The sequence below is a fragment of the Apis mellifera genome, linkage group LG10, assembly GCF_003254395.2.
Source record: "Apis mellifera strain DH4 linkage group LG10, Amel_HAv3.1, whole genome shotgun sequence".
In the NCBI taxonomy this organism is placed as follows: Eukaryota; Metazoa; Arthropoda; class Insecta; order Hymenoptera; family Apidae; genus Apis; species Apis mellifera.
This window is the reverse complement of record NC_037647.1, coordinates 8798550-8818557: the sequence shown is the minus strand read 5'-3', so window position 1 is coordinate 8818557 and position 20008 is coordinate 8798550. Positions and strand designations below refer to the sequence as shown.

The following is a 20008-nucleotide window of genomic DNA, read 5'->3' as shown; positions in this document are numbered from 1 at the left end:
TATCGACAATTATATCCGTCGATAGATCACGAAGAATTATGATCGTATGAAATTGCAACATTATGATAATAATCACGGAATAATTTCATCGTTCATAGTATAGACATGTAACTATTACGCAAAATTTGTGCCCGATAATGAAAATAATATCACGAAGCAGGAACAAGACAAACACGTTCGTGTCTTATTCGTATCTCGAATATATTCTGAAATACCGACCTCGAAAAAAAATATTTCTTACGTCCTCTATTTTGATTTATTATATATATTTGTAATGTATACGTATTTATTTTATATACAATATTTCATTTGATTACTATTATTATTTTGTTTTAGCTTACTATTTTTTACTCTCTTAGTGAATTTTTTATATGATATCTTTAAATTGGCGAGATTCTCTATCCCTCTCGTAAAATATTGCTCTCTTATCTATGCTCTTTTTATCATATGAATTTAAATATTTGCACATTCTAAAATTAAGTTAAAGCTTCTAGCTTCAAACACTAGATGGCATTGATCAAGAAAACTTTTTAATCGTTATCTAACTTATCGACGAGATGTATTTAGTAATTAACATAAAATTCAAAAATGAAACACTATATAGTTTAAAAGTAATTTGAGTATGAAAAATATAGAAAATAAAATATAACAAAGAAAAAAAAATATTTATATATGTTTTTTTTCATTTGTATAAAAATTATGTATAAAAATATGTAGTCATATAATAAAATTAACTTATATATATATATATATAAAGATATAAATTTCTTATTTCGTATATGGAAAAATTAATAAGATTATAAAGAAGTTTATTTGGTTATTAGTAAATAATATACTATAAATTTGAGCACTTTTGAAAGAAATGATATTATTAGCGTAATTAAGTAGTAATATTTCTTTTTTTTAATATATCATATATATTTTATATGAATGTATATAAATCTAGAAAATAGGTTATAAGATCTTTTTAGTAAAAGAAAAAATAATTTGTGTAAAGATAGTTTAAGAAATATATTGAAAAAATTTTAATTATCTGAAGCTTTAAATGACTTTTAATAAAATTATTTTCTTATTATAATAAAATCAATATTCTAGTTAGTTACAAAATTAGTTTGTAAGAATATATGTACGTACTAGTTGTATGTATATGGTTGAAAGTGTGTACTTTTCCTTTACATCTTCGCAACATTATCAGAATCTGAAAATACTTTTTCTGTGATGCTTTAGTCCCAGCTTCTCTTTCTCTACTTTCTAGCATATCACTTGCTTCGTGATCACTAAAGTTAGAATTAAATTGAACGCGTGTTAGTATGGTTAGTCTATTTTTAAACACACATCCTAGAACAAAATCATGATCGCACATACTGTTCGTGACTAAAGAAGACTCGACACCTTTTTTTCTTTGTTTCTTTTCAAAGTGAAAAGAAATAAGCTTTGATATTCTAATATCAATATTCGCATATATATCACTGATACTTTAACGGAAGAAAAGTTTTTTCATTATCAAAAAGTGAATTTGAGAAACAAATTTAAAATTTTTATATTTAATATTTTCGAATATTACAATGACTAGACAACTTTAAAAAATTTTGTTAATAAGTAAGTAAAATTATTTAATATATAATATAATAAATTAGAAATCATATAAAATCTTTTGCACGAGCATTGATATTACATTGGTATTATACCATAATTTTTTAATATTGTCATTTTCTAATCAAACTTTATGAAAAAAGTTTTCAATTTCTATTACATAGCATAATATAAAAATAAATTCATATATTTATATTTATGTTATAATTTCATGCAACTTATACGAATATTTTGCACTTAAATACATCATTTTGCAGTTAAGAAATATATTTAATGTCAATGCATTGCTATCGAATTTGAATCTTATCAACATCGATTTTTAAGAACGATTATACAACATACGTAATAATAAACAATCGATAAAAGTAGTATCGTGTACACAATAGTATATCTGTCAAATTATCGATGTTGTGAGGTTATCTACTTTTATTCTGAATCTTACAATTTTACAGAAACTTACAATGGATACACGCCAAACGCGTGTAGAAATTCTTCTCTTTGTTATCGCAATTTTCGGATTATTTTCATTTGGAAATGCAGCATCCGCACATATACACTCTCATCAACATAACAAACCTGGTAGTAATGAAAGAACAGAAGATGGTGCATTTAGTCCACGAGATATGGATCATTATGCAGGAGGAGAACATCATCAGGAATTTGATCATGAAGCTATTCTTGGTATTCATTTTGCAATTTATGATTGATATTGAAATCAAAGTTTCAATAATAAATATATTTTATTTCGTTCAGGAAGTGTAAAAGAAGCGGAAGAATTTGATAAACTTCCAACACAAGAATCAAAACGACGTTTAGGAATTTTATTAACAAAGATGGACTTGAATAATGATAAATTCATTGAAAGAAATGAACTAAAAGCTTGGATTTTGCGTTCTTTTAGGTATAAATAATATTATTATCTTAGATATAATATTATTATCTTATTTAAAATCTTATTTAAAAATAACTATAAATTTACTTAAAAAATAGCATGCTTTCTGCTGAAGAATCTCAAGATCGATTAGAAGATACTGATACAGATGAAGATGGTAAAGTCAGTTGGAATGAAATTCTCCAAGATACATATGGCACTGATCCAGAAGATTTAGCAGTAGATGATAAACTTATTAGTGATGACAAACAGACATTTGAGGCTGCTGATATAAACAAAGATGGTCATTTAGATAAAGAAGAATTCAAAGCCTATACACATCCAGAAGAAACACCAAGAATGTTTCCACTTCTTTTGAAACAAGCTCTAGATGACAAAGATACAGATAAAGATGGTTTTATTAGCTTTCAGGAATTTATTGGAAATAGAGCTAAAGCTGAAGATAAAGAATGGTTATTGATAGAGAAAGATAAATTTGATTATGAACATGATAAAAATGGAGATGGAAGATTAGATTCAGATGAAATACTTTCTTGGCTAGTGCCAAGTAATGAGTAAGTAAATAGTCATATACAATTTTTTTTTTACTGATTTAGTTAATTTTAAGACATATTTTATATTATTAAATATTTTAGGGAAATTGCAAGCGACGAAGTCGATCATTTATTTGCCGCATCTGACGATGATCACGATAATAGATTATCGTTTGACGAAATTTTGGATCATCATGATGCTTTTGTAGGTAGTGAAGCTACAGACTATGGAGATCATTTACAAGATATCGGACGTTTTACGGATGAACTTTGAAATCACTTGATAAATACATTAGTAAAATTTTTACTTCTTTTCATAATAACTGTCAAAAACTTACATGGTTAAAAATATTTTCAATACTTTTAGCTCTTATATGTTTTAGTATTCCTCTTTATGCTGGATTTTAAATATATTTGTATAAACACCGATATAAAGTCATTGCACAAACTGATTTAAAATACTCAAATAGTGTTTCATAAACCACAGTCTTCCATTTTTAAAAAAAGTTTTGTGCCATAAAAAAAACCATAGCATCGTATTATAAAAATATTAATATTATAATATTTATGTTATATATTGTTTATGAAAGTTACTAGAATTATACTCTCTCATTTTTATTATTTATTATATAACTGACTATTTATATGAATTGATATCATTTTTGCGAAATTATAAGAATGAGTCAAGTAAAATAACAATTTAGAAAAATAGTCATTTAAAATGTTAGATTTATTATTGTTTAATATTTATACAAACGTATATTTATTATTATATACAAAAACTAAACAAATTATTCTATATATTTAGCTTTATTCATAAATCAATTTTATTAAAAATTATAAGTACACGAAATAATTATGTTTATAGCATCTAAATATACTTTGATGCAATTTTGTTTACTTTTTGTATTACGTGACGAATAATATGTATTATGAACTTTTTTTAATAAAAAGTACACGATATCTTATATAAATTTTTTTTTAACATTTTTTAAAAGATCACATATTCCTCACTATTTTCTGACTAATTTAAACTATTGCCATATTAAATATTTCGCGATGGCGCTGCATTCCTAAATTTGCAACGGTAACGGAAAGAACGTATCGCTTGAGAATTGTGAAAAAATACATTTGTTATAAAATATATTTTTGTATAAATTTTAACATATCATCATTAAAGATATAAAATGCCTTATGCTAATCAACCATCAGTTCATATTTCTGATTTGACTGAAGAAAATGTAAAATTCCAAGTAGAAGACACAGAATTAAGGTAAAATAGGTTATGTGACAACTATTGTATTTTATTATTTATTATGTTAATTTTTTTAACATTTATAGTGTAGCAAATAGTATGAGACGTGTCTTTATTGCTGAAACACCTACTATGGCTATTGATTGGATACAATTAGAAGCTAATTCAACTGTCTTAAGTGATGAATTTTTAGCACATAGAATTGGAATGATACCATTAATAAGTGATGATGTAAATAATTAAATTAATATCTAATAAAAATTTTTGAATAAAAATAGAAAGATTAAAATTGTTTAGGTTGTTGATAGAATACAATATACAAGAGATTGTCAGTGTATGGATTTTTGTCCAGAATGTAGTGTAGAATTTACACTTGATGTCAAATGTACAGAAGATCAAACACGACATGTAACTACTGCAGATTTTAAATCTAGTGATCCAAGAGTACTTCCTGTTACATCTAGACATAGAGAAGATGATGCAAGCGAATATGGAGAAACAGATGGTTTATATTTCTTTAAATGATATATTCATTTCTATTATAGGGCATATAATATAAATTAATATATTTTTATTTAGAAATATTAATTGTAAAATTAAGAAAAGGTCAAGAATTAAAATTGAGAGCATATGCAAAGAAAGGTTTTGGAAAAGAACATGCAAAATGGAATCCCACTGCTGGTGTAAGCTTTGAATATGATCCTGACAATGCTATGAGACATACATTATTTCCAAAACCTGATGAGTGGCCAAAATCGGAATATAGTGAATTAGAAGAAGATCAATGTAAATATTACTTTAGCATTTTATATTTATATCATATTATTATATTTATATATTATATTTATATTATTATATCATTAAAATAAATTATCTTTCAGATGAAGCACCATTTAATTGGGAGGCTAAACCAAATAAATATTATTTTAATGTAGAAAGTAGTGGAGCTTTAAAACCTGAAAATATAGTAATGATGGGCATTGCAGCATTGAAAAATAAATTATCAAATTTACAAACACAATTAAGTCATGAAGTTCAAAGTGATGCATTGAGTATTCATCATTAAATAAAATTTACATATTTTAATATTCTATATCTTTTTATAGAAATAAAATTTTTGTTATTATAATTTCAGTATTGTAATGTTATTATTAATTATTTTTGTAACAAAAAATAAAATATTCGAAAATTATGTAAAAGAATTTATATAATAACATTATAAACTTAAAAATAAATATCCCATTATCAAAAAAACTTAATTTAATAAATTTGTTAATAAATTTTATAGATTAAAATTAGTGTTTTTATATATGTATGGTGGTCATATAAATGCATCTCCCGCCCAAATCTAGGGATTTTATTATATCGTTACTTCGCGGATTACTTTACAAATGTCGCTGTGCCAACAAGTCGGTTGAAGATTTTTGTTCCATTTAGTGACAGAGAACGAGAAAGCATAAATTTCTGAGTTGAGTGTTGTTTAGTGTTAACACGAGAATTACTCGTGTGAATTTTAATAGCATCATGTATATCAAACAGGTATCATAAAAAAATTTAGAATGTCTTCTTAATTTCTATCTCTTTTTGCGCGATTTCTACTATTTCCTTTTGATAGACGCTCTTCCTTCAAAGTATTGTTCGAAGTATGGCTACTATCATTTAATATTAGAATACGCGAAGATAGAATACTTTGTGTATTATATCTTTATTCTTTTAAATTTGGTATAAATATCTAAGACGATATTATATGATTTCATAGCAAGATATACATTAATAAATAACAAGCATACTAAAAAAAACATAATATTTAAATTTATTTAATTGATTAGAGATATATAATGATAATAATTTTAATATAAGAGAATTTTTATTATAATTTTTATAAAGTATATAATTCAAGAGAATGTTAGAAAGAAATAATTATATATTTTATATAATTTATTTTTCTGAAATTAGGTGATCATACAAGGTTTTAAATCATATCGTGAACAAACAGTTGTAGAACCCTTTGATCCAAGGCATAATGTAGTAGGTATGTATTATATGTTTATTTCATTAAATGTAATATAATAAATTCTTAAATCAATTTTATTCATTAATTAAATGGTTTTTTTTTTATTTCAAGTTGGAAGAAATGGTTCTGGTAAAAGTAATTTCTTTTATGCGATTCAATTTGTCTTAAGTGATGAATTTTCTCATCTTAGACCTGAACAGAGACAAGCATTGTTGCATGAGGGTACAGGACCAAGAGTTATTTCTGCGCATGTTGAAATTATATTTGATAACTCTGATGGAAGATTACCAGTAATAATAAAATTTAATATATTATATAAATATTTTTTTCATATATATCTATTTATTTATAATTTTATTATTTATTTTGCAAGATTGATAAAGAAGAAGTATATTTAAGAAGAGTAATTGGCTCAAAAAAGGATCAGTATTTTCTTAATAAAAGAATAGTAACAAGAAATGATGTAATGAATTTATTAGAATCAGCAGGATTTTCAAGATCAAATCCATATTATATTGTAAAACAGGGAAAAGTATGTGTGTATTTATAAGTGATTTATAAAAACAAGGTAAAAAAGTGATAAATTGTATTTTAGATAAATCAAATGGCAACAGCACCTGATTCTCAAAGACTAAAATTATTAAGAGAAGTAGCTGGTACTAGAGTATATGATGATAGAAGAGAAGAATCAAAATTTATTTTAAAAGAAACTGAAGGCAAATTAGAAAAAATTCAAGATTTTTTAAGAACTATAGGTAAATTTTGTTATTTATTAATATATACTATTAATATATTAATATATAACTATTATTTATAATTCCATTAAATTCCATTGTTAATTTTTAAAAAATAATTGCATTATAGAGGAACGTTTGAAAACATTAGAAGAAGAAAAAGAAGAACTTAAAGAATATCAATGTTGGGATAAACAGCGTCGATGTTTAGAATATACAATTCATGAAAGAGAACTCAAAGAAAATAAAAGAAAATTAGAAGAACTAGAAAAATCTAGAGCTAATAGTGGAGCTGAACAAGCAAGATTGTGTGCTGAAGCAAAAACTGCACAGGAGATGGTGAGAGCAGCCACAAAACGACTTAAAGAAGCAAAAAAAGAAGTACAAACTGCAAAAGAGGAACGAGATACATTAAGGTATGTAAGATACATTATATTCAAAAAATTATGTACAAGCAATTTAATGATTGCTAGTTCTAAATTAAAGATGAAATTTGTAGTGCTGAACAGCAACAATTATTAAAAGAAAAAACCAAATTAACATTAACTATTAATGATTTATTGGAAGAAGTAAAAGGAGATAATGACAGTCGAAAGCGTGCTCAACAAGAATTAGAAAAATTAAAAGTAAATATTGCAGCAAGAGAAGCAGAATTAGAAGAATTAAAACCCGAAGTAAGTTATATCATAATTGAAGTACTTAATAATAAATATTTTCAATTAATAATTATTTTGATTAATATTTTATTAGTATGAAGAAATGAAGCGTGTTGAAGAAGAATGCACACGTGAATTACAATTAAAAGAGCAAAAACGGAAAGAATTATATGCCAAGCAGGGACGTGGCAGTCAATTTACAAGCAGGGTATTGAACATAATTAAATATAAAATGAAATATAGAAGTAATATTTTAATAATTCATTTATATTAGGATGAAAGAGATAAATGGATACAAAATGAACTTAAACAACTTACCAAACAAATTAAAGATAAGGAAGAACATCAAAGAAAAATTAGTGAAGATTTAAAACGAGATGCAGAAAAACAAATTACTTTAGAGAAGAAAATCGAAGAACACACGCGCGAAATGGAACAGCAACGAACTTCAATAGACGAACACAATAAACAATATTATGAACTTACTAAAGCAAAGGATCAGTGCCAAGCTACTCGAAAAGAACAGTTTGTTTATTATATAGTACTTTTTATAATTTAGATTTTAATTGTACAATATAAATTACATTTATATTATAGATATCGACAAGAGAGTGTATTACAACTTAATTTATCTGGATTGAAAGAAGATTTAGCAAAAGCGGATCAAAGTTTACGATCTATGGCAGGAAAACCTATTTTAAATGGTCGAGACAGTGTACGAAAAGTACTAGATACATTTCGGTAATTAGATATGTTTGTATAATTTTTTAGAAATATTGTTATTATATTAAAATTTTTTATTTAATATTTATAATATTTTCTTTTTAGAACACGTAAAGATATGGCCCATGAGGTGAGTAGTTATTATGGGCCTGTAATTGAGAATTTTAGTTGCGACAAGAGTGTTTATATGGCTGTAGAGGTAACTGCTGGAAATCGATTATTTCATCATATTGTGGAAACTGATAAATTTGGAACAAAAATTCTAAAAGAAATGAATAATCAACGTCTACCAGGAGAAGTAACATTTATGCCTTTAAATCGACTTCATGTGAAAGATATAGATTATCCAGAAACTAGTGATGCTATACCAATGATATCACAATTAAATTATGATCAAAAATATGATAAAGCCTTAAGGTAAATAAATTATGAATTTTTTAATATAATATTTAATTTTAGGAATAATAAAAATAAGAATATTTTCATGTTTAATTTGTAAATATAGGTATATATTTGGAAAAACATTAATCTGTCGTAATTTAGAAGCTGCAACAAATTTGGCTCGCACATCAGGTTTAGATTGTGTAACACTTGAAGGTGATCAAGTATCTTCAAAAGGATCTTTAACAGGCGGATATTTTAATACATTAAGATCTCGATTAGAAATACAAAAAACTAGATCAGAATTAATAGCTCAAATTTCATCTCTTGAATCTCAATTTGCAACTCTTAAAGAAGAAATTAGAAAAGCAGATCAAAATATTAGTTCCTATGTCAGTGAGATGCAAAGAACAGAAACTAAAAACAGTAAAGCTAAGTAAGTTATGTAATTAAAATTATAATTAAAATTCGAAATTAAAACACTTTAGATTTATTTTATACTTGTCATATTTTAATACATATGAATAAAATTTTTAAAACGAAATTTTTAATTTCGTTTTATTATTATAGGGATGTGTATGATAAAATGAAAGCAGAAATACGACTTATGAAAGAAGAACTAAGTGCAATAGAACGATATCGTACACCGAAAGAAAGAAGTTTAGCCCAGTGTACATCGAGCTTGGAAGCAATGCGTGCAACGAAAGAAGGTTTGGAAAGTGAATTACATCAAGAACTTATGGCACAATTATCTGTTGCCGATCAACGTCAAGTCGATACATTAAATGATGATATAAGACGCTTAACAAAAGATAATAAAGAAGCATTTGCTAAACGTATGCGATTAGAAGCTGAAAAAAATAAATTAGAAAATTTATTGACCAATAATTTAGTTAGAAGAAAAGATGAATTGGTTCAAGCATTACAGGAGATATCTGTGGAAGATCGACAACGCCAGTTAGAATCATCGAAAGCACAATTAGCAGATATTGAAAAAAGATTAGTAAAAGTAAATGCAGATTTTAAAGCTCAAAATGAAAGAGTAACTAATGCTATAAAAAAAGTAAGTATAGTAATTATTAATTAATTATATTAAGGCTAATATTGGTATATATATGATATAAAGTTTTTTATAGCAAAAAGCAGAATCTGCAGAAGTTGAGAAATGGAAAATTAAAGAAAAAGAAGCACAAGAAAAAATAGAAGCTGATGCTAAAGATTTAGAAAAACTAGCTAGTAAATTGAATATTTTGCAACAGAAAATAGTAGAATGTACACAAAAAATCACTGAACTTGGTGCATTACCTAGTCATGAAGTATACTCCAAATTTAGTGTTATGTCTACCAAACAGTTGTTTAAAGAAATGGAAAAAGCAAACAATCATTTAAAAAAATATAGGTATATTGATAACATACATAAAAATATAAAATCTTACAATAAAATTAATAAAATGTAACATGTTCAAAAAAAAAACTTATATTATTATTTTTTATTTTAGCCATGTAAATAAAAAAGCATTAGATCAATTTATGTCATTTAGTGATCAAAAAGAGAAATTAGTAAAAAGAAAAGAAGAATTAGATAGAGGTGATGAAAAAATTAAAGAGTTAATGTCAGTACTTGAACAACGTAAATGTGAAGCTATTCAATTTACATTCAAACAAGTATGTAACTTGATATTGTTTTGTGTTTATTATGTTATTTCGTTTTGTTTGTATTTATAGAAATTAAAATATTGAAATCATTTTCTTATATTTAGGTAAGCAAATATTTCAGTGAAGTCTTTAAAAAGCTTGTGCCATCAGGTCATGCTCAATTGGTTATGAAAACAGCAGATGGAGATAAAGGAGATGATACAACGCCAGAATCTGCTGATTCCGATAGGTTTATTGGTGTTGGTAAGATAATTTTCATATTTATTTTTTATTATTAGAAATAAAAAAGAAAAATAAAATTAGAAAGAAAAATAAATTATTTTAATATTTCTTTCTATAGGTATACGAGTATCTTTCACGGGTCATAGAGCTGAAATGAGAGAAATGAATCAATTATCTGGTGGACAAAAATCACTTGTAGCATTAGCATTGATATTTGCAATTCAAAAATGTGATCCAGCACCGTTTTATTTGTTCGATGAAATTGATCAAGCTTTAGACGCGCAACACAGAAAAGCTGTAGCAGATATGATTCACGAACTTAGTTCCGATGCCCAATTTATTACGACAACTTTCAGGTATTTTATATTATTTTCTAAAATTATTTCTTTTAATTTGTTTAATCATTATTTATATTACAGGCCAGAATTGTTGCAACATGCGAATAAATTTTATGGTGTTAAATTTAGAAATAAAGTTTCTCACGTTGTATGCGTAACACGAGAAGAAGCAGCGGATTTTGTAGAAGATGATACAACACATGGTTAATATAAAATATAAATTATCATTAGTCTGGAAACGGTTATTTTCTCAAAAAAAAAAAAAAAAAAACGAGTTTTATATAGAATATAAATTAGCTGAAATATTTTGTCTGTTGCTCGTTTTTACAAAAATTTTTCTAAAAATATATGTTTATTATATTACATAAAAAAAGTTTCGATTCTTCAATACGAAGACGACACATTTTGTTAATGTACCTGTTTAGGGAACAATCAGTCATTTTCATTTTTCATTGATAACTCACATATATTATTTAATGTAATCTAAATGTCTGTCGCTTTTATTTTTACCAATTTATTTCTTAATTATTAGAAGTATGTATACAATTTTCAATGGCTATTATTTATTAATAATCAATTTTTTTATTTTTTTTTTCTTATTTCTTGATTGTTAGATATATATATATTTTTTTTATCTCAATGGCTATCATCAATTTCATTTCAACTGTGATATTGAAAATGAATTGTCAAATAAAGTATAGTTATGTAAATAATTTACTAGTATTGTAAGTGAAAAAGAAATTTTTTATTCTATTAACAGTAATGTAAAAATTTATATTTGTTTTTCTATTGTATTTAAACATGAATTATATAATACATACACAATTTTAAAATCTTTGAACTTTTATTTTCAAAATGGTTTAATACCAGTATGAAATACATGAAAAATAAAAAAAAAACAATTTTTTATATATTATAAAAAAAAAGATAATGATCATATTCAATTGAATATCATTCTTTCTGCTACTTTTCTTTACGTTGAATAGTTAAGCTATCATGCATATTTGTCACAACATTTTCTATCAATTCTGGAATAACAACGCCATTGACATCAATAAAATTTGCAACAGATTTTGTAACACTAGTTTCATTCACATTTCCCGTAGCAGTACTTCTAACAGATAGCACAAGATTATATTTATCGTCATATCTTTTTAAATATGAACTTGCTTCCCAAATAAGATCAGGATTAAAACCTGCAGGATCCCTAAAATATATAAAATATAATAACTTAAAGATTTTAAATTTTAAGTGAATTATATTATGTATAATGTATAAAATTTACCTTTGAATAGCTACAACAAATATACCCTTTTCTTTGTATGTTGTATATAAAGTAAGAAGTCCTATTAACAGGAAGTATAAAGTAACACAAATAGCTAAAACTGGTTTGGATGCAGGAAAAGGATATAAATAATCACAAAGAAGAGCAACAATTGCTACTGTTACAGCAATTCCACATAGAGCTAATCTTCCATCAAGTAAAGCAAAGTTTTCTATATAATTATATTTTTTTGTAAGTACATCCTTAACTGCATCATCTAATGCATTCTTTACTGCAGATCCATCCCATTTATTGATTTTAATTACCTAAAAGAATAAATTTAATTTAAAAAAAAGTATATTTTTAAATAATACATATTAAATAACATTTTATATCTAATATCAGTAGTAAACATAACAAAAAAATAATATAGAAATAAAAACATGTATAAAATATAAATTGATAGTGATTTTAAAAAATCCACATTAATATATTATATAAATCTATTGATATAATATATAAAATTTAATTAAAATATAACTTTTATACTCAAAAATACCATATGTGGCATGTTTAATATATATTTACGACTGAGATACATAGCGATAAATTTTTCAATAATATTAAAATATTGGAAATATACATTTTATTAAATATTCATTCTTTAAAATTACACAATTAAACTTACAAGATTTTCTGTATTTTTATCTGCACCCATTCTAACTGTAATCTTACAACAAAACAGTTATAGATATACCAATTCACTATATACTTTTGTACACGTCAAATCATTAAATCTTTTGATACATTAATACCACCTTAAGAACAATTTTTTAGATTTATAATAGTTAATATGTAATTTATCAGATATTTTTTTATTATTTTGATTAAAAAAAATATAAGAATTTCATTGTAAAAAATGGAATAATAAAAAAATATAAAATATTAAATAGTTTAAATTAAAATTAGTTTTAATATTAACAAATGGTTGGTGAACCTGCAGGATGAAGCACTCGTATTTTGATCGTTTACGCGTGTTCAGAAAATGCGGAATTCTTTAATTGTCAAGTGAGAAGAGAGGAAAAATGGCGGATGAAAATGAGGATCAATGGTTATATGGAGATTCAACTGATGGAAAAGAATATACACCGACATCCGTTCAACCAGAAAGCCAAGAAAATGACTCAATTCCTGCTACAATACAAGAAAAGTCAGAAATTTTGGAAGATCAGAAAACAGAAAATGTTATTGATCCACCAACAGAGGTTCGTTTTTCCTAACCTTTTATTCAGTTATTATTATCGATTTTTATTGAAAAAAATTAACAAAAATGATCGTAAGATATTAAATGTTTAAGCTTTTGTAATATTGGTTATATACATTATTCGAAAAAATATTTTCAAAAATATTTTATCACATCAAAATACGCGTTATTATCGTACAAACATAACCTATTTAATTTGTAAACGATTTGAAATTAAATTCAATCTTTAATATTTATCTTCAATTATAGCCATCTGAGGAGGCAGAACCACCAGAAGAAGAATCTTCACCAACTAATAATATTCCAAATGAAAATAATACAGAAATAAACAAAAATGGAATAAGAGAAGCTTCCAGTCAAGAAGATGGAGAAGCTGCTAGTGATTCAGATTCCGATGATGATGTACATGTTGTTATTGGTGATATTAAGTCAACTCCTGCATATGGTAGCCTTAATATTAAAAGAGGAGGATTGCTGACAAATGCATCAGGTGTACCAGATAAGTTAAATAAACAACCAGGAAAATTCAGTATAGATGAATTTGAAACTATAGGAGTTATCAATGGTATGCCTGCTCACGAGTTCAATTTAGATCAATTAGAAGATAAACCTTGGAGACAGCCTGGTGCTGACATTACTGATTATTTTAATTACGGTTTTAATGAAGAAACATGGAGAGCTTATTGTGAAAGACAAAAGAGAATGAGAAGTGAATCTGGAGTAGGTTTGATATTGAATGCAGGGGGAGGTAGTGGTAACGCAGGCAGTATGAGAGTACCTCAAGTTGCAATTACTAATGATAACAGTAAATATTCTGGCATAATGGGACCAAAGAGAGCAGGACCACCTCCAGGAAGAAAAATGGCAGGAACAATAGATGTAATTGGTAGTTCAGGTTTAGCTTCAAGAAGAAATCTTGATAAATCTCCACCAAAAGGAAATGTGATACAAGTAATGACTGCAGATAGGAGAGAATATTCTAGAAAACCAGGTTTTCCTGATATGAGTGTGCCACCACCAGGAGCAGGAATGCCTCCTGCATTTGATATGCCTCCTCCTGGATACCCTGGAGAACCAGCTCCTTTTTACATGCCTGAAACAGATCCATATTATCAAAGTTATGAACCTACACAAGATAATCAATGGGGCAACGATCCGGTATATATTAAATCTTGCATGTTTTACTATTAATTTTTATTTCTTAAAAGAATTTGATTATTCTTTATATTTCAGACATGGCAACCAACAAATTTAGCTATTCCAATGACAGAAGGGGAAGATGAAAAAGATACTGGCCCAAAAACAATACCAACTATGGTACCTCCTACAAATATTCCTCCTATAATGCCACCTAGAGATTCTCGAGATCGTGAAAGAGATCGGGAAAGAGAAAGAGATCGTGATAGAGAATTAGATTCAATGGGAAGGGACAGAGAAAGAGATAAGGATAGAGATCGCGATCGTGAAAGAGAAAAGGATTCTATGATTAGAGAACGAGACAGAGAAAGAGATTCAATGTCACGAGATGAAGAAAGAGATCGTGATAGATCTCGATCTCAATATCGACACAAAGATCGGTAATAAAGCAATGCGGAGTTAAAAAAATATGTGATACTTAAAATTAATATCATTTCCAATTTATTTCATTACGATTATGATTTATCAATTTATTTTTTTCATTTATTTATACCTTCATTTCTCGATACCTGTGTTATTTAAAATAAAATAAAATAATAAAATTGTAATATAAATAAGTAATAATAAAATTGTGTAACAATACTTTCTATATCTTTTTAGACATCGACATCGATCGAGATCTCGGTCTCGTAGACATAAATCCAGGTCCCGAAGTCCAAGTCGGCGTAAGAAGAAATCTAGACGTTCCGAGAGAGAACGTTCTAAAGAAGAGAGCGAATAAAAGAAAAAAATATTTACAAAATATCCGCGGCCACATTGGCATGCTGAATATAAAATGCTGAGTCTTTTAATAATGTAACTTTTCATATGTTACTTTCCAGAATATACGTTGATTATTATTTCATAAAATGAATAGCAGATGCAATAAGTAATTTGATTTTACCTGAGACTACCATACAATATACTCTGCACTTCTCACTCGTGCGTAATCAGCAATTTCTAGCCAACAAATAAGTTATAAAGAATAACAATAAACTTTACTTTTAAAGATATAAAATGTTCATTGTAATCCTCATAAAGAATGCGTGATATTTACATATTACAGTATTTATAATACAGGTACATCTACTAAGGAAGCAAACGGGAGAAAAGAATTATGCAGGATACCAAATCACTGAAATTTTGCCATTCAATGTATGGTTTTATATCATAATGTTATTACAGAAATGGTATTTTATAATAATTAAAAGTAATAGTAGTTTATTGGTAAATCACTCGGGAGTGAATCGATTGATCGATACTCGTACCGACTGTACAGTCGGATATGTATTGATCAATGTGCACACATGTTCTTTTTCTTTTTGTAAATTTAATTATACCACATTTTTTTGCATCAAATCTTCCCATTTTTCATTATCATTAATAATATCATCATACATAATGGAAAAAAATGTTACATTTGTACAGCCATATACACGTTACATTTAGAATACCGTTAATTCATTATCATTTTTTTCAAGTGTGTAAGTGTGTAAAAGTGTTGTGTAAATCTGATGCATTAGGTATGCCTACTAATGAGTAAAATGCTAATAATCAAGACAAACTACCAGTATGGCTACCTACGTTTTAATGTCAATTTTTTTATCTTCGAATAATTACCTTGGAATTTTGAAAATTTAATTAAAGAATTTTTTTGAATTATTTACGATTCTATTAATAAAAATTCAAAAGAAACATAAGAAATATTCGATAAAAACAAGAACGTAGATCGCCCTACACGTAAATTGTCTCGAATCATCGGTGTAGGAGATGACAATAAATATATATAACTTCTAAGATAGGTATTCCTTGAATATATATAAAAAAGAAAAAATTAAGAAAAAAAAAAAAGGCAAAACTCAAGCAACAGAAAGCATACATGTAATTATCATAATAATTAATTGCGTCTACTAGTTATAAAGTTTACAATACAAACAAATACCATTTAAAAAATATACTGTAGAATATTTAATTCGATTAGTCAATCGCTTTTAACTTTATTTTTTTAAAGGAGAGCATTTATAGTTGTAAAAATGCAGTTATATCAATACGGTTTGTTTCTATTTTTTATCTTTAATATTTTTTTTTCTTTCTTTCGTTCTTTTTTTTCTTTTTTTTTCTTTTTTTTTCCTTTCTTTTTTTTCCTTTTTTTTTTTAATAAACGAAAAATACAACATTCAATACAAAGAGATGTATAAAATAATGGGAAAATAAAAAGAAAAACAAAAATATAAAGAAAAACCGTGAACACTAACGACGAAATAAGTTGAAATAACCATTTGAATCAAAGAAATCAGAAATGCACTGGATCCAAAGAGCCAAATTTACATATGATGACGATCTAAAACGTTGAATCGAAAAATGAATAAGAGAACGTAGAAATTCTTTTTGATTTCATTTTTTTTTTTTTTTTTTTATTCATTTTATTGTAATAAGTTATCACGACATCCTTCTTTCACATTATATTCAGATTCGAAAATCTTTTTATTTAACGTTCTAGAAAATATGAAATACAATCGACAAAGACGCTAATTAGTATATAATAATACCGTAACGATGTGAATCGTTCCTGGAAATAGTTTTACAATACATATATTTATCGGCGGAAACGCTTTGCATGTTGTTGGTTCGACAGAACGTTTGTTTAAAGTAAAGCCGCAAAACAGAACTCTTTGGACCTGGGCATCTTAAGAAACCGCTACCACCACGAGTCGAAATAAATTCGTGTTATCCCAATCAAAGAATCGATCAACAGATATAAACAGGAATGCGATAATTGATGAACGAACGAACACGATAAATATTTCGTTAAACAAGAAAGAAAGAAATAATCGAATGAAGCTGAAAACTTATTGCAAAGAATTGTTTTTCTTTTTTAGCCTTTTTATATTGTAAAAAATCTCGCGTGCATCGTTTTTCGCGTACTGTTTCTTTTTTTTTTTTTCGAAAAATTTCGGAATGTCGGTTCTACTATCGACATAAGATTATTTAAAAAAATCTACGCTCTTTTTTTTCCTTTTTTTTCTTTCTTTTTTTTTTTTTTTTTTCTTCTTTTTACTGAGGAATGGGTGGGTTTTTTTCGAGGTGGCGGTTTGTAGTGGCTCTTTTTCGTCGCTAGTGCATTTTTTTTATAAACTGCTTTTTTGACATGCTCTCTCGTTACTTTTTTCCTTTTTTTTTTTAGTTTTTACTTAAATGGTACAATGACGTATTTTTTATCATTTTTTTTTTTTGTTTGTATCTTTAATCTACTCGCACTGTTCTGCCTGCTTGTAAAAAACATCGTCGAAAATGATTCTTTTCGTGGCTATTTCATCGTTTCTACGTTCTATACACTAATATACAAGTTATGCAATTTTTTTTGTTTTAATCCGTATGCCTGTCCGTCCCACTTATCTAATTATCCGCTAATATGGAATATATTTCTTGCTTTTTATATCCCTCTGCATCTACCGTGTGTCCCAAAAGCATCACCGGCTCGTACATTGCTCGCGCGAGTATCGAACAACAATTATTATTTTTTTTTATTATATTTTCATTTTTTACGTTCAACGAATGAATAAAACCGCATATTGTGAAAACCGATAATAATTAACGAGAAGCTAGAATACAAGAAGAGAGCTTTCAAAAAGTTATTACCGTCTATCACAAAATTTCACACTTTTCCTTTTTTTTCAAAGCGATTCAAAGCAAACGCAACACGTCAAACAATTTACAATTACATTAGCTTATACATGCTTCGTATATATTACAAACGCCTTACAATTTAGCCGATGATATCTTTCCCTCACGTTTCGCAGCAATGAACGATTCATAATCCGCAACAATGTACACGCACGCGATTAAATATATCGGAATAATAAAAGTCACACGGGTGACATGACAATTCGACGCGTGCAAGTGTAAGAGCCAGTGGCGTGGCAAACGAGTGTACGCATACATATATGACATATATCTGACAAATATATACGATATATATATATTTATATATATATGTTCAATTAGCCCTGCGAATCCAATGGTTGTCTTCGTGTGACCGTGTCGAGGAGAATTGTTACGTGTTACGTGTATCTCGTGGGATGATGAAATGATGAGAAAATGACGAAATATCTCTGTGAAATGAGAATAGCGCGCTACTGTACATCAGTCTTAATATCAGGGCGCACCATTCCCGTGGATGTTACTCTACTACGTCCTCTTCGTTCCTCCTTGGTTCACGTGGAGCCGTGTATCTCGTCGACCCGTTCGTTCACCCGAACGGGCGCCAACTCCGACCAGGTGAACCAAGGATGTCGCGAAACAATTTTTCTAATTCTCGTTTTTCTTTGTTACTCGATTAACTGTTTGCTTGCTCGTTTAACGAATAATAGCGCCATGGCAGTTGAAACCGGTGGGTGCGAAGATGATGAAAAAAATGAAGTACACGGTGTCCCGAATATGTATGCTTTTGTATGTATATATCGTGTATATTGTAAATTTGTATTCGCAAGCTTACATCCAACGAAGGGAGGGAGAGAGAGAGAGAGAGAGAGAGAGACAGAAGCTTTGCTTCTTCTTCGTTAAACGTTCGTATATTATACGGATACGATGTTCACCGAATACGAATCTGTCTGTCTTGTCTCTGGTGTGTCTACGTGTGTTGTGTGCGCGCGCGCGCGCACGCGCGGGCGTTTTTTACTTGCAAATGTGATAATGTGTGTGTATATCCGTGTGCATGTGTATGTATAGGTGTATGTAGATCAGTGTGGATGCGTGTGTGTTACGATCGAGTGTGTTCTACAAGTGGGAGGTCGCAGATCTTTCATATATATATAATACAATTAGCATGTAGTATTAAAATCATATACAATTGTTACAATATTTAAATAGTACTTATTACATATATATCATATATCGATAGTTTTCAAAGATTTTAGGTATACATATACAGATATATATATATTTATATGTATATATATGTATAATCAATTATTTATAGGGTTGCTTAATTGTTTTCCTCTTTCGTAATCGTACGCGTTCCCACAGGGAACCCTTTCTTTTTCGTTTTTCACGTTTCATTTTATTTTATCTTTTTTTTTTTTTTTTTCCCCTTTGTTTCTTTATATATATATATATATATAGATGTTCTCGAGAAACCCTTAAGAATGAGGTGGCGTGTGTCCGGGTACAGAAAGGGTGAAAGAGAAAGAGGTGATTGGTATCTAAAGTACAAATATTAAAGGCTTGAAAGGGAGCGCAAAGGGATATACGTAACGCAACGTGGGAACGCCGTTATATTAGTTGCACGATATCTCTGTATATTCCGAA

The 20008-nt window shown here is 27.4% G+C and overlaps 5 protein-coding genes across 5 annotated transcripts; 4 read left to right on the top strand and 1 right to left on the bottom strand.

The window, feature by feature from the left end:
* Positions 1-1140: 1140 nt before the first annotated feature.
* LOC410216 (reticulocalbin-2) lies at positions 1141-3961 on the top strand. Its single transcript, XM_393699.7, has 5 exons — positions 1141-1599; positions 2046-2274; positions 2347-2494; positions 2584-3039; positions 3121-3961. The coding sequence occupies exons 2-5, from the start codon at positions 2055-2057 to the stop codon at positions 3290-3292; spliced, it is 996 nt and encodes a 331-aa protein (XP_393699.3). The 5' UTR covers positions 1141-1599; positions 2046-2054; the 3' UTR covers positions 3293-3961.
* A 119-nt stretch (positions 3962-4080) lies between these two features.
* Positions 4081-5402, top strand: LOC552458 (DNA-directed RNA polymerase II subunit RPB3). Its single transcript, XM_624833.5, has 5 exons — positions 4081-4291; positions 4360-4504; positions 4571-4778; positions 4853-5059; positions 5155-5402. Exons 1-5 carry the CDS (start codon positions 4206-4208, stop codon positions 5337-5339), a joined length of 831 nt encoding a protein of 276 aa, XP_624836.1. The 5' UTR covers positions 4081-4205; the 3' UTR covers positions 5340-5402.
* A 235-nt stretch (positions 5403-5637) lies between these two features.
* LOC410217 (structural maintenance of chromosomes protein 3) lies at positions 5638-11293 on the top strand. The gene is made up of 18 exons (XM_393700.7): positions 5638-5812; positions 6230-6305; positions 6399-6577; positions 6661-6819; positions 6883-7042; positions 7152-7437; positions 7521-7695; positions 7772-7885; positions 7952-8202; positions 8275-8418; positions 8506-8817; positions 8906-9217; positions 9352-9844; positions 9918-10180; positions 10281-10446; positions 10542-10680; positions 10778-11015; positions 11079-11293. The coding sequence occupies exons 1-18, from the start codon at positions 5798-5800 to the stop codon at positions 11203-11205; spliced, it is 3609 nt and encodes a 1202-aa protein (XP_393700.2). The 5' UTR covers positions 5638-5797; the 3' UTR covers positions 11206-11293.
* Positions 11294-11723: 430 nt separating this feature from the next.
* Positions 11724-13095, bottom strand: LOC410218 (probable signal peptidase complex subunit 2). The gene is made up of 3 exons (XM_393701.7): positions 12950-13095; positions 12283-12587; positions 11724-12204 (listed from the first exon to the last, which is right to left on the bottom strand). The coding sequence occupies exons 1-3, from the start codon at positions 12977-12979 to the stop codon at positions 11961-11963; spliced, it is 579 nt and encodes a 192-aa protein (XP_393701.1). The 5' UTR covers positions 12980-13095; the 3' UTR covers positions 11724-11960.
* A 178-nt stretch (positions 13096-13273) lies between these two features.
* Positions 13274-15714, top strand: LOC410219 (pre-mRNA 3'-end-processing factor FIP1). The gene is made up of 4 exons (XM_393702.7): positions 13274-13526; positions 13775-14683; positions 14759-15102; positions 15323-15714. The coding sequence occupies exons 1-4, from the start codon at positions 13347-13349 to the stop codon at positions 15441-15443; spliced, it is 1554 nt and encodes a 517-aa protein (XP_393702.4). The 5' UTR covers positions 13274-13346; the 3' UTR covers positions 15444-15714.
* The last annotated feature ends 4294 nt before the right edge of the window (positions 15715-20008 follow it).